We start from the raw sequence: 14,777 nt of genomic DNA, 5'->3' as shown, positions 1-14,777 counted from the left end.
CCATTTTAAGGACAATAATTAAAGCTTGTCACTTTGTGAAATTATTGGAAAATGTTTCACCCAGAACAAATAAAAATGGAGATTAGTCTTTCTAGTAATATCAACATAATGCCTTCCACTGCACCTTCTTGATATGCCGATCCATCAAAAAGCATTGTCCATGTCGGAAGTTCTTAAGTGAACTATGCATCTTCATTAGGAAACTGATTGAAGTCTTCCATTCTACTGGCAGAGGGTGATGGAGAGGAAATTAGCAAGTGCTTGCCCCTTCACAGCCATTTTAGGCATGCATGTGATCTCATACTTGTTAAATGATATAGACCATCTTGCTATACGTCTTGAGTGAACTAGAAGAGTCATTAAGAACTTCACGAGAACAACTCGAGAGATTGTCTTGATGGTGTATGCTCCAAAATAATGTCTTAGTTTCTTTATGGCATAAAGCAAACCCAAGAACATCTTCTTAATGGGTGTAATTTAACTCAGTTCCTTTCAAGATTTGACTTAGATTGTATAGTGATTGTTCCCTCTTATCTTCACTCTCTTGATCCAAAAGTGTTCCAAGTGATCAATTTTGTGATGCAATGTAGAGTATTAATGACCTCCCAAGATCTAGTGCCCCTAATACATGTGGACTTAACAAGTATCTTTTGGTGTTTCAAAAGCATTTAGATATGATTGGTCCCATTAGAAAGAGATAAAATAGCTAAAGGGTTGACATTATCAAGGTAAGTTAGACATGAACCTCCTAATGAATGTCAAATTTCCTTGTAGACTGCAAAGGTCTCTCAAGTACTTTGGCCCTGGCATTTTTTGAAAGGCATCAATCTTTGGGGGATCAACTTAATTCCATGGTGGCACACAGTAAATCCAAGAAACTTTCCAGAAGTAACTCCAAATAGGTATTTGAGTGGATTTATTTTTTCTGTCAAATTTTCTTAACCTCTCAAAAATAATACGAAGATCTTCAAGATGGTTGTCCCTAAACTTTATATTTACCACCAACTCGTCGACATAGCTTTTCACCCTCTTATGCAATATGTCATCAAAAATATTTTGCATTACACGTTGGTAGGTGGCCCCCGCATTATTTAGACCAAAAGACACCATATTGTAACAATATATTCCTTTTAGAGTTTGGTAGGCAGTGCATTCTTCGTCTCTTGGAGACATTCTGATTTGAATATATCTAGAAGACCCATCTATAAATGTCATAGCTTCATGTCCAATTATCACATCAACCATGAGCTCTATGACTCGTATCAAGAAATTATCTTTCAGGCATGCCTTGTTTAAGTCTCAAAAATCAATGCAGACACATATTTGATCATTCTTCTTTTTAACATATACAATATTTGAGATCCATGATAGGTATTACACTTCTCGAATAAATTTAGCTTTGATGAACTTGTTGACCTATATTTTAATTTATGTTACTAACTCAACGTGAACACTCATTATTAATTCTTCATAGGATGTGCCCCCTTTTTTATCCCCAAATAATAAATAGCTACCTTAATAACAAATCCTAGAATTTCTTTGTATGGCCAGGAAAAGACATTTTTGTACTCGACTAATAACTTGAAGTAGTGCCCCCCTTATTGCGGTGTAAGAAGTGCACTAACAAATGTTAGGCACAGATATCCAATGTACCTAGGTTTATTTCCATGAGTTTATCTACAATAGATTGTACCCCATCCTCTAGTTGAAAGGAATCTTCTTAAACATCATCATCCATTTCATCATGGCATAAAGTGTCCTCCACCGTTATGTGATATGATCCATTGACTTCCTCTGGCTTATTCTTTATTTCTCAAAGAGGTTGGTTGGTAAAAATAATATTTCTTTTTCTTACCATTAGCAAACCATCTGTAGTAATTGATAAAATAGACTTTCTTTTCATGCATGGTGGGAAAGCATTATGATTTTCCTTGTCATCAATGTCCTCAAAATAATATTGTTGTTCGTGTTCCAACAACCTCTTTCTCGATGATGACTTCCCTATGGTTTCCAAGAGAAGAAAGACAAAGGCATTCATGGCAGTGACATCTCCTTTCACATGGTCAGAAGCTCTACTTCTATCTTTGTATCCTAATCTATCAGATATATAGACACGAGGTGTTAATTTTCCTATGCGGTCAAACACTGTGGTCCATTGTGGTATTTTCTCATCCATACCCTTTTGTTCCCCTTCAGCTGATATGGGTGTGATAAAGTTTTTTCTTTAACCATCCTAGCTAAAATTCAAAGAATCTCACAATCCCAGCCAAAATTTAGGGGTGGCAACGTAATATCCCTGCTTTCTCAACTTCACTTGGGATGTTGTAAGGTGTGTATTTTATTCATCAGTGACTTCATCTTTGAGCTCTCCTAATCTTTATGGATTGGAGAAGTCATAACCTGATTTTTCAAGTAATGTGAAAGCCTTTTGATCGAAGTGACCTTTTATCTTTTCAACGAAGGTATTAGTTTTTAAAGACTCGGGAGTAATAGGTTGGATTTGTACAATTGGGATAGTCTTATTTTTCTTCAAATCTTGAAATATTTTATGGCTCATTTCTTTCCTTGGAAGGTGAATTTGTTGAGTACATGCATCTTGCAAAGGTTGTCCCTCTCTTTGATGCTCATGTGAAATGTAGCGAAATTCTAAAAGCTCCTTATCTGTCTTTGATTTCATGTCTCCTTCGGATGATGAGAACTTAATGGCAATTTTTTCATTTCTTTCCTTAAAAATTTCAATGACACTCATTTTCATTCCTATCTCTTCTTTTGAATCAACCCAGTTGGGTTGGAGGGTGTTGTTTTCTTCATATCTAGCTCATAGAAGTCCAGGTAGAATTTCACATCTGTAAAGTATGATTTTGTCTTTGTGAAAGGATTGATATTCGAGTCTTAATCCTACTTTTATCTCTACTGCCCTTGCGATATCTCTTGAAATTCTGTCTACTAAGTCAGAGTAAGATCAATCTAAATAGAAGTAGACCAAATAGTTTCATAGGAAGAAATCTGAAAGTATATAGTGATGAGTTCAAAATCATGAAAACTATTTCTTGTAAAAGTACATGTTATATAAAATTATGTACAATACTATGATAGACCTTATATAGTATGTCTGGTTTATGAATCTCGCACATATTCAAAGCTTACCACACTATAGGTATTGTCCTTTGTTAGTTACATTTTTCCTTTCTCCTAAGACTTGAAAGAACCCCGAAAAATTGTAATAATTCAATTGATTGATTATAAAGAATTCGATTTTCCACCTTATAATTCCTTCGTATTTCCCTTTTTCCCACCCTCGGTTTCAAACTAAAAACTGAAAAAGGAGTACAAGAACCCAAGACAGCCCACAAATTGAAGGCCATCCACGGTGAAGCAACAGTAGCCCTACATCTGTCTGGTGAAAATTGTTGCCATCAAGGCTCAAGTTCATCTAACCTCAAATTGTTACTCTCTTCAGTAGTATGTCCTAATTACTTTCAAGATCTACTTAGTAACAACCACATGATCAGTCCACTCATATTATGTATAAATATAAACTCTCTTATTGCTCCTAGAATATTTACAAGTCAACTAGCCCTCATCTCGTTGCCTTCTTTTTCTCAGATCTGCTCTAGTCTTATTACCACATTTTTGTCTGCATCTTCATTTGAATATTTGTTTTATAACCAAAGACAGGAATCTTTGGTGCATTACGGACAGCACAGATAGATTTCTGCTGCGTTGTCCATTTGACCAGAAATCTTGTCTCAAGCACAGTTACACTCAAGATTCCACTTTCTATATAGTAATTAATAATTCCACCCTAACATGCAGGTGAGCTAGCTTTCCAATTTTTCTCATCAAATTATCCAATTTCTCACGTTCACATCCATTATATAAATTTATGTTGACATTCTTCAATTTATTTATGTAACAGATCCTTATTCAAAAGCTCTTCAAGAATACAAATGAGTATACTACTTCTAGCCATTCTATTAGCAAGAAAGAAACTGTCAATCGTAAGTGAAAATAAACACTTAGAAACTTTCTTTTGCAGTTTTTTTTTGTCTTTTTTTAGAACTTTTATAATACACGATAGTTGTGCAACTAAATTCTTACTATATCATAGAGATTACTTGTGTTAGTTTTGTAGATTACTGACTTTACTTGTTTTGGTTAGTGGACTACCTGTAATTACTTTATGTGACCTGATAGTGCAAATAAGTTTTAGGTTCTAAGTGTATCTATAGAATTTAAACTCTGTTTTTTGTTGTTAAACCTGGTTTTCAGATCAGAAGGCGAAATCAAAAGAGATCGTGTTATTTGGGATCTGTCGAGGGAATAGTAGTAGAAAAAGCGGTGATAAAAGCAGATCAAGAAGCAAAAACTTTAATATATTCAACATATTGTGCAGGAAGGATATTTCGAAGGAGTATTTTTACAGCACAGTTAAGCTAAGGAGGGTTGGAAGTTACCATAGAAGCCAATATTTTGAATATTGCATGAAGATGAAAAAGGAGAATCATACACGAGGATTAAGCATCTCTCACAAGGAAGATTCATCAGTAACAGAAAATCATGTTGGAAATACACAAATTTTGCCTGTTACTGATTCTGCACCATCATCGTCGTCACTAAACAATAAAGATCGATGCTCTGGTGCAGAAGTGAGAGAAAAATGTAAGGGGGATAAAGCCAAGACCATCTCTAAGATGAAAGAGCTACTAAGATGGGCTGCTGCTGCCAAATCTGACAAGGGAAGCAAATACATAGCCAGTAAGGTGAACATTTCTTCCTTTTTATCTTTCAATAACTTGTCCTGTCTAAAGTTTAATTGACTCAAAAATCAGACCAAAACATTATGTTGCATAGCATGTCCAAACCACGCTTCATCATTTTTCCAGCTATCTTATTCATTACTTTATCTGTTCCAAAAGTATCAAAAAAAAAATTATTTCAGCCAGCCATGTTTCCCACGACCTCATATATATTTTTGTGTACATGGGTCGAAGAATGAAACAGACGTGGCCTTTATTCTTCTTATCAAGTATCAACTACTTGCTTCAATTTGTTTGTTTGATTTTGACTTGGCATGCATTATGCAGTTTTTAAAAGAAGGAAAGCAAGAAAAGTAAGACGAACAAACTGAATTGAAGGGATATATACACACAAACTGTAGTCACCATCCAAATAAATAGGAGTATTTGCTAAGAAATTACTGCATATTTACATGGTGGGCATGTGTGCAATTACAGGTATTCAAATTCCGGAACAGGGCAGCATTGAAATCAGTACCAGATGATGATCAACTGAGTAATGATTCCCCCAAAATCAGCTTTAGATGGGATGTTGAAAGTTGCTCCACAACATACTCTGCCATGTCAATGCCTGATTCCTCCACAAAGAACGAACAATCCATTCAAATCAACTTTGCTTCTCTAAACTCAACTCCCGTCCACATAAATCAATGCCCAAAATTGAACTGGATCACCACTGACTCTGAATGTAAGACCGATACTAGTTTCTTTTATTGATTAATTTTTTATTTCGTAAATTGATTTCAAGTATGATAATTGGACTTCGTCAGTTATAATAAAGTCACTATAATTATTTTTTTAATCATATAACTGAAACTAGGTGAGAATTATTTCAACTGACTGATTCAAAGTGAAATATATTTTTTTGACTATACTAGTGGATACAGCTTGATAATTATTCGTAAAATTGTATTTTCTTAAATTAGAATTGTGTTTCTAAAAGCCCAACAATCTGATTGCTTCCTGTTTCTTGTTTTGAACAGTTGTGGTGCTGGAGCTATGAAGACTAAGAAGTAAAAGGCGATCTATATATCACCAATAAATTGCGCGTTCGATCTGGCCTGTGCAGTAATTGATCAGTAGCAAGAAATTTGAACCTATCGGCTATCAGATGTAATGATTAAGAAGTCTTGAGGGCAGATTAATGTAACATTAATTCCAATTAAGAATTTTTGAGGGCAGATTAATGTAACATTAATTCCAATATTATGAAGGTTGTCTATAGTGTTGGATTCAAAATACAGTGATAATTCACATGACAAATAAAAATATACTAAAAATATATTATTAAATATAATTTGGTCAACTGACCTACACAAAAAATTATTATTAAAAAAAATTATTGGGATAAAAATCTTACATTGTTGATGCTATTATGTTATGGTATGAGAAGAGGATCTTTTATTTATACTTGTTCAAAAGGTTTCCTCAAGAAAGAGGTTTGTCAAATATGAAAAAGTTATATATTTTTCTTTCAATAAAAATAAAAGTAATTATGGTATTACTTTTATTTTTTTCTTTTAAGAAAAATAAAACTTAAATTTGATAAGAAAATCAGGGCAAAATCCGTAACAAATCTCCCCTTTTTAGTTTGATTTTCTTCACTTGACCTGTCTTCTTCACATCACATGCATGAACTTTATTCTTGATATAATCTTCATAACGACTGTTTGCCATGGTTAAAAATAAAGTTTAAAATATCATAATTAAAAATGAGTTCAAAATTAATATTTTATTTTTATTTTTAAAGATGCAGCAACAGGAATGTTGAAAATATGGTTGAAACTTGTTCTCCACATGTAGTTAGACAAAAATCTTGATTATCATACAATTGATTACAAATTGATTAGAACCGCCTTCGACTTGTCTTCAACCTCGTTTTACCAAACCACTAGATCTTTGAATCGTAGGCTCTGATGACACTAGTTGGGTTCAAAGGGCATCATGTAGAAGTTTAAAATTTGCAAATCAAGACAGTGATAATTCAGATGACAAATAAAAATATATTATTGAATATAATTTGGCCAATAGCATACACAAGAAACTAATCTATAATATATTAAAAGTGTGAAGACTCTTAGAAAAGAAATTTGAACTTTTTTCCCTTCATTAAAAGTCTCTGTAGTAGATAAAATTGTCTTTTCACTTATTTTTTCTAATTATTATATTATTATATTTAAATATTTAAAACGAATTCTACAATACATGATAAGAAAAAAATATATGAAAAACTAATATTGGTAGATTTTTTTTTTCCTTATGTACTTGAAAAAGAAGTCCTAAAACATAGAGGAGGGAAATATACATAATAAAATGCACGGGTGTAATCCAAAAGGAAAAATAACCTAAATCTAATAAAAACTTGAAAGTTGGCCAAAAAACAAAAAGGAAAAATGTTGTATTACCACCTTGAATTATTCGCAAAAGAGTTGAGACACACCTGAACTTTAGAAAGGTCCTCTTACCCCCTGGACTAATTAAAACCATATTTTTTACAACCTTAGTGTATACATGGCACATATGTTGCACACACGTGTGCCTACATGGACCCTTCAGTGTGTTGTGTCACGTATATGCCACGTAGGCACTAAGGTTGTCAAAAATATGATTTTAATTAGTCCAGGGGTAATAGGACCCTTCTAAAGTTCAGGTGTGTCCAGTCTTTTTACGTATACTTCAAGGTGGTAATAGAGTATTTTCTCAAACAAAACAAAGAAAAAGGAAAAAAACCTTAACATTCATAATTTTAAGCGAATTTTATTTAGCTTTTGAATCACTTTAACATTAGGATTCTTTAATTAATTAATTAATGATAGTTATCTTTATTTATTTAGCTTTAGATGTTTTTCTCCAAAATTACCACATGTAGAGAAAAATAGGCTTAAATATAGAATTTTCTTATTAATGTATAGAAAGTTTCATGTGATTTGAGGTAAGTTTTTAAAATTTTAGTATATTAAAATTTTAGTATATTTTTGAAATTTATAATAAATAAATTATCTTGTATTCTTGATAAATAGTTGTTCATTAAAAGTTTTTTTTTTTTTGGTGAAATGTCGATGTATCTTATGATCAAAGGGACAAATTCGCTTGTGATGTGAGGTGAATTTTCTAATGCTTTAGCATGCTTTTGATATTTACAATCTTGACAGTAAATGCGATTAAAGAGATAAATTTTCTTGTGATTTAAGGTAAGTTTTCTAAAATTTTAATATATTCTTAAAGTTTATAAAATAAATTATCATGTATTCTTGATAGACAATTTTTCATTGGGAAGCACTTTTTTGTGTGAATTTTTGATGTATCTTATAATTGAAGAGATAAATTGCTTGTGATTTGAGGTAAAATTTTTAAAATTTTAATATGTTCTTGATGTTTAAATCTTGATAGTATCTATGATTAAATAGATAAATTTGATTGTGATTAATTTAGAGGAAGTTTTCTAGAATTTTAATATGTTCTTGAAGCTTACAATAAATAAATTATAACGTATTAATTTTTTGTGTGTGTGTATGAAATATTGATAGTATGATCCATTGAAGAGATAAATTTGATGTGCTTTAAAGTATGTTTTTTTTAGATTTTAATATCTTTTTTATATTTACAAGAATAAATTATCTTGTATTTTGATAAACAACTGCTAATTGAAAAGTTTTCTTTTATGATTTTAATATGTTTTGAAAGTTGAAAATAGTAAGTTATCATGTATTCTTGATAGATAATTGCTAATTGAGATATTTTTTTGTTATGATTTTTGTTTATAATAATGACATGAATAATTAATGATTTAACATTGACTTATTTATAATTTTTATCAGATTCTTTGAATCTTTTCACGAGAAATTGGTTAGTCATTCTAATTTTATATGAATTCTCTCCTAAAATTTAATTATATGTAATTGTTTCAATTGTGAATAAATGATGAGATCTGGTATATCGTTCTTATTTTAAAAAATAGGCTTTAATGATTGTCTTTTTTTTTTGTTTTGCTACACGTTATATCATCTAAATGATATAAATTTAGAGATAATACTCTATTTCACCCTTGAACTATACTCAAAATGGCTGAGACACACCTCATCTTAAAGGGGGTCTTATTACCCTCTGAACTAATTAAAAGTGTAATTTTGACACCCTTAGTTCCTACATGGCACATACGTGGACCCTTCAGTGTGTTGTGCCATGTATGTGCCACGTAAGCACTAAGGGTGTAAAAATTATACTTTTAATTAGTTCAGGGGATAATAGGACCCCATTAAGTTGAGGTATGTCTCAGCCATTTTGGGTATAATTCAAAGGTGAAATAGGGTATTTTCTCTGAAATTTAATATATCATTGATTGCTGATTTCTAAATTTTTTTAATTAATTTTATCCTTCAATAAAAGTTTCTACAATCACAAAATATTCATATACTATTTTTCTAAAATATTGATCATTTAATTATTATTTTAGATTTAAGAATTAAAGATTAATTAAAATTCTTACTTGAGCTAAGTAAAAAAATCATAATTTTATTACTCCTAAATTAATAAGAACTAAAAGATTTCTATAACTGCACCACAAAAAAAAAAAAAAAAAAAAAGAATAAATGTGTTAATAAGTGTTAAACTGTCATGGTAAAATATAAAATAATAGGATAGCAAGTAGTCTTGATGTAGCTTAAATTGGTTCAGTTTTTTTTTTAAAATAAGAAAAAAAAAAAAAAAAGAGTCACAGCAAAGAAAATAAAATAGCAGGACAAGTACTCTTATTTATTGTAGAAATTGTCATAGGAATATGTATGATACTAGGGTTCAATTTTTTAGTTAGTTAATTTATCTATAAACCTTTTCTTCAAGGATTTAGACCTAAAGATAGAGAGAACAATATTAAAATCAGTTGTTTTGCATGCATTCCTACTTTATTTGAAAGAATTGAATAATTAATAGTTTCTCTTTTTTATTTCATAGTGAGTTGTTTTACAATTTTTCATTACATCATATATGATCCATTCATGGTGAGTTCTTGCATTCATTTATCATCTTTTCATCCTTTCGTTATTTCATCCAGTTAATCGTATTAAAGATAATATATGAATTATACAAAATCAGTACTTGATTTGTATGAAACATGATCTTTAATTTTATACAACAGACATTGACATATTTGATATACAATATTTATTTACATCATTTTAATACACATAAATTTATTTTAGCATTATTTCTATTTTTAATTCTTTTATTTTTTTTATAGATAATTTTTTTTATTGATGCAAGTTACACGTGCAAAGCACATAAACTAAACTAATATTAAAGAAATATAAAAAACTATTGGGAGAAAATCTCACCCTAAATGAGACTCTTTAAAGACTACATTGTGGATGCTACTATGTTATGGTATGCGAAGGGGGTCTTCTATTTATAGTTGTCCGAAACCTTTCCTCCAAGAAAGAGGTTTACCAAATATGGAAAAGTTTTATATTTTCTTTTCAGGAAAAGTAAAAGTAATTATGTTATTACTTTTATTTTCCTTCAAAGAAAAATAAAACTTAAATTTGGTAAGAAAATCAAGGCAAAAATCCTAACATATAGATCTTCCAACCAATTGCTCTAACCAGTGTGTTATTCTTTAATAATTCCAATGCCAATCAATATATATGTATATATAAAGTCCTATGTGGCATGTCTTAGAGGTCTCCAATGCCTTTTTTTTGTGTGTGATTTTTTTTGATCATTTTTTAATTTTAAAAGATTGAAAATTCACCTTAACATTATACACAACATTAAAGATAGTCATATTAAATTACTCCCATCATCAATGCTATTAAATTTTTCTAATTTATGTGCTATGTAAAAAAAGAAAATTTAAAATCTTATGTAAAGACAATTAAAAGTGTAGTAAATATAACTAATAAATAAAATATGGATAGCATAAGCATTAGTACATTATTATACAAAATGAGGACATTGTGATTTATGTGTGTAATAATTTTTTATGATGGTACGGTGAAACTGATTAATGTTTTTTTTGTAAAAGAGCACTAATTGGAGTTTTTTTATATAGCTTAGAGTTAGTTATGAAACATGTTGTGAACCATGTGACTAACATGTGATGGCATAATTAGTCATTCATACCCTCTATAAAAGGGATAATTACCACTTGTATGAGTCGGTTATCAATAATGCATCATTCTTAAGAATTGAGAGTGAATGAAGAGAATGGATTTCCTGTGTTAATTCCTTCCATTTTTCCTACTGTATGTGATGAATGTCGTATAGATTGCAGAAATTAACATGGTATCAGAGATTTGGTGGCAATCTCAAGCTAATCGAGCACAATTTTTTTTCTTTTACTCACCAACATTCGAGCATTTGAGCTGCGACAATGGTGGAAATTTAGAATTCACAGACAACATAAGAACCAGTGGTAGATCCACAAACAAATCACAATCATCTACTACACTTGCAAGCATCAGATACACCTAGTGTAGCTTTGATTCCTTTAAAGCTTACCGGCCCTAAAAATTACGCAATATGAAGTCGATTTATGTGATTAGCTCTTCTAGTTAAAAACAAACTCGATTTCGTAGATGGATCCTGTATGAAGAGTTCCTATAGTAGAGCACTTGCAATCACATGGGAACGATGTGATGTAGTTATTTTCTTATGGATCAGTGTACCTATGACACCAAAATTATTGACAAACATCAATTATTCTACGAGTTCGAGGAAAATATGGAATGAACTCAAAGAAAGGTTTGATAAGCCTAACTTGACTAGATTTTATCATATATGGAAAGAACTTAGTATGTTGACTCAGGGTGCTGACTCTGTTACATCTTATTACTAAAAAATGTGTGACTTATTGGATGAAATTGATGTTATGGTGCCTTATCAGTCATGTGAGTGTGAGGAATTGCGACTTCATGTTAAACACATTAAACAACAGAGGTTGCTATAATTTTTAGTTGGCCTAAATGAGATTTATGCTCAAGTAAAGAGCTTTATTCTACTCAATAGTTGTGTTTCGAGTGTGAAGCAAGCCTATACAATGGCTATTCAAGAGGAGAGTCAAAGAAAGTTAGGTGGTGCCGATGATGCCTCAATCAGCAGATAGTTGTAAGAAGAATGCAGGTGCAAGTATGCATGTTTTGCATACTGATATTGCATGTGATGAATGGATAATTGATTCTGAAATATCTCATCACATAGCACATTATGTATAACTGCTAGTTAAGTGTAGATCCTTGAATTATTATGATTATAGTGAAGTAAAAATGCCTACAGAAAGTAAATTAAAATACAACATATTGGTGATTCAGTTGCTTTAGAAGGTTACACTCTGAAGAATGTTCTACATGTACCAGATTTTAAATTTAATCAGTTATCTTTCTCCAAACTAACCAAGGATCTCCAATGATGGTGAGTTTTTTTCCTAATCTATGAGCAATGTAAAGTCTCTTCAATGGAAAGGTGATTAGGAATGGTAAAGAACATAAATGACTTTATTTTTTGAATCAAAATATGACTCTAGCAATTAGTACAGATGTAAGGAACAATAGAAAGGACAAGCACACTCTTTCGCATCTCAGATTGGGTCATCCCTCAACTGCTACTATGCAACACATTGTAATAATGAAGAATAATGATGATGCCATTATCGTGTCTCAAGAATGCATTATATGCCCTCTAGCAAAGCAATGTAGACTTAAATTTCATGTTAGTAGTTCAACTTCTACTAGTGTTTTCCAATTGATTAACCTTAATGTGTGGGGTCCTCACAAACATCCTACATATGATAGGAAACATTATTTCCTCACCATTGTAGATGACTATAGTAGATTTACTTGGGTCACTTTCTTACAATCAAAAAATAAAGTTATAGGTGTACTGAAAAGTTTCATTGCTATGGTTTGTAATCAATTTAGAGTTGGTAAAAAATGTTGAGATCTGAAAATAGCACTGAATTTTTCAATAGTCAAGTGCATGAATTGTTGCTTAGTTCTGGTATTGTTCATCAAAGCAGTTGTTCTTACACACTACAACAAAATGATGTGTTAGAAAAGAACTATAAAGATATTTTAGAGAAGGGTAGAGCATTGAAATTGCAATCTTATGTCCCAAGTATGTTTTGAGGATATTGTATTTCTATAACAATATATTTAATTTATAATATTGCAAGGCAGATCCCCTTGTGAAGTATTGTTTGGAAAGAGTCCGAAACTTGATCACATAAGAATTTTTGGTTGTTTATGTTTTGCCAGCACCTTACCAAGATGGGATAAATTTGCAGCCAGTGCCACAAAGGCTGTTTTAATTGGTTTCTCCTCCACACAAAAAGGTTACAAGTTGTATGATATGTAATCAAGAACTATTTTTATTAGTAGAGATATGGTATTTAGAGAAAATGTATTTCCTTTTAAGGATATGCAGGATCCAACAGAGATCCCTTTACCTTTATTTTCTCTCTTTTTAAAGGAAATAGGTTGTTCACAAGTTCCATCATAAGATACAGATCCTACGGTAGACATCAGAGGTGGTTGATCCTACGGTAGACATAGATAATGCATCAAATGCACCTGATATTGTAGAAGAGGTGACAGCTGATGATATCCTTGATACTGAAATAAAGAAGGTTGTTAATGATGATGATATAACTGATCCTATAGTTTTGGAAGTAGAAGAAGAAGCTCCTACTCACATGGAGATTCCCCCTGCATTCAGGAAAACAAGTAGGGTTACAAAACCGTCTGTTTGGATTCAGGATTATGTAATTCCTAAAAAAACAAGTAAGACAAGTCTCTACTTACTTTCTAGCTACCTTTCTTATGATCATCTATCACCAAGTTATCAATCCTATGTTACAGCTTTCTCTACTTTGGTAGAGCCTCAATATTTTAAAAAGTCTTCTCAAGATAAAAGGCAGATTACTCTCATGTAAGAAAAAATACAGGCTCTAGAAAAGAATAACACTTGGTGCATTGTAGACTTACCTCTAGGAAAAAAATAATAGGTTCTAAGTGGGTATAAAAAGTCAAATATCTATCTAATGGAAAGGTGGACAGTTTTAAAGCTCGACTTATTTCCAAGGGATACACTCAAAGAGAAGGACTTGATTATCTTGAAGCCTTTTCTCCTATGACCAAAATGGTCACAGTAAGAACTATTATCAGTATTGCTGCCTCATTTGGTTGGGATCTTCATCAGATGGATGTTAGTATGTCTTTCTTCAGATGATTTGAATGAAGACATTTATATGGAGTTGCCTTTGGGTTTTCAAAGGCAGGGGAGAACGAGAGCAAGGTATGCAAGCTTCAAAAGTCACTTTATGGGTTAAAACAAGTTTCAAGAAAATGGAATATAAAATTAATTGATGTTCTCTTGCAAGTTGGATATATACAAAGTCCCCATGATCATTCTATGTTCACCAATAAAAAGGGAATTGATCTTGTGGTTATTTTGGTGTATGTTGATGATTTGCTATTAACAGGGACTGATTTAACTTTGATAAAGGAGCTAAAACCACTCTCCATCAATATTTTCATATGAAAGATCTAGGTGATCTAAACTATTTCTTAGGGGTAGAGGTATTAAAGTCCAGAACTAGCACTTTTCTTAATTAGAGAAAAATATGCAGTGCAAATTGCTTTCAGATACAGGATTGAGTGAAGCTAAGCCTGTGACTACTCTACTAGATCCAAGTTATCTCCTTACTTGAAAACAGAACCAGTAACTGATCTCCTGATATTAGGGAAAGAGGACCAGTTACAACATTAACTGATTGGAAATCTTGTAATGTTGTAACTGGTCCTCTTTCAGAAAAACTCCAAGACTAGGTGACCCTTTGGTTTATTTGACAACTCTAAGTGCAACTTTCCAATAGGACTACTTTGGATGTTGCATGAACTGGCTTAAAAGTTGCACACTAAAACAAATGTCTGGCCTTGTAATGGTTAAATATATTAACATCCCAATTAATCTTTGATAGGATGTTGC

General features: G+C 31.5%; 1 protein-coding gene across 1 annotated transcript; it reads left to right on the top strand.

The window, feature by feature from the left end:
• Positions 1-3,344: 3,344 nt before the first annotated feature.
• LOC107869791 lies at positions 3,345-6,038 on the top strand. Its single transcript, XM_016716221.2, has 5 exons — positions 3,345-3,816; positions 3,920-4,001; positions 4,273-4,763; positions 5,238-5,487; positions 5,783-6,038. The coding sequence occupies exons 1-5, from the start codon at positions 3,811-3,813 to the stop codon at positions 5,800-5,802; spliced, it is 849 nt and encodes a 282-aa protein (XP_016571707.1). The 5' UTR covers positions 3,345-3,810; the 3' UTR covers positions 5,803-6,038.
• Positions 6,039-14,777: the final 8,739 nt, after the last annotated feature.

Source organism: Capsicum annuum, chromosome 4 (genome assembly GCF_002878395.1).
Source record: "Capsicum annuum cultivar UCD-10X-F1 chromosome 4, UCD10Xv1.1, whole genome shotgun sequence".
Taxonomy (NCBI): domain Eukaryota; kingdom Viridiplantae; phylum Streptophyta; class Magnoliopsida; order Solanales; family Solanaceae; genus Capsicum; species Capsicum annuum.
The sequence above is the reverse complement of the archived record's forward strand: the minus strand, read 5'-3'. Positions and strand labels throughout refer to the sequence as shown.

Excerpts from the sequence above, each read along its gene's own strand:
- LOC107869791 (XM_016716221.2), top strand. Across the intron at positions 4,764-5,237 it reads GCAAATACATAGCCAGTAAG|GTATTCAAATTCCGGAACAG; the intron begins GTGAACATTTCT and ends GTGCAATTACAG. Across the intron at positions 5,488-5,782 it reads GATCACCACTGACTCTGAAT|TTGTGGTGCTGGAGCTATGA; the intron begins GTAAGACCGATA and ends TGTTTTGAACAG.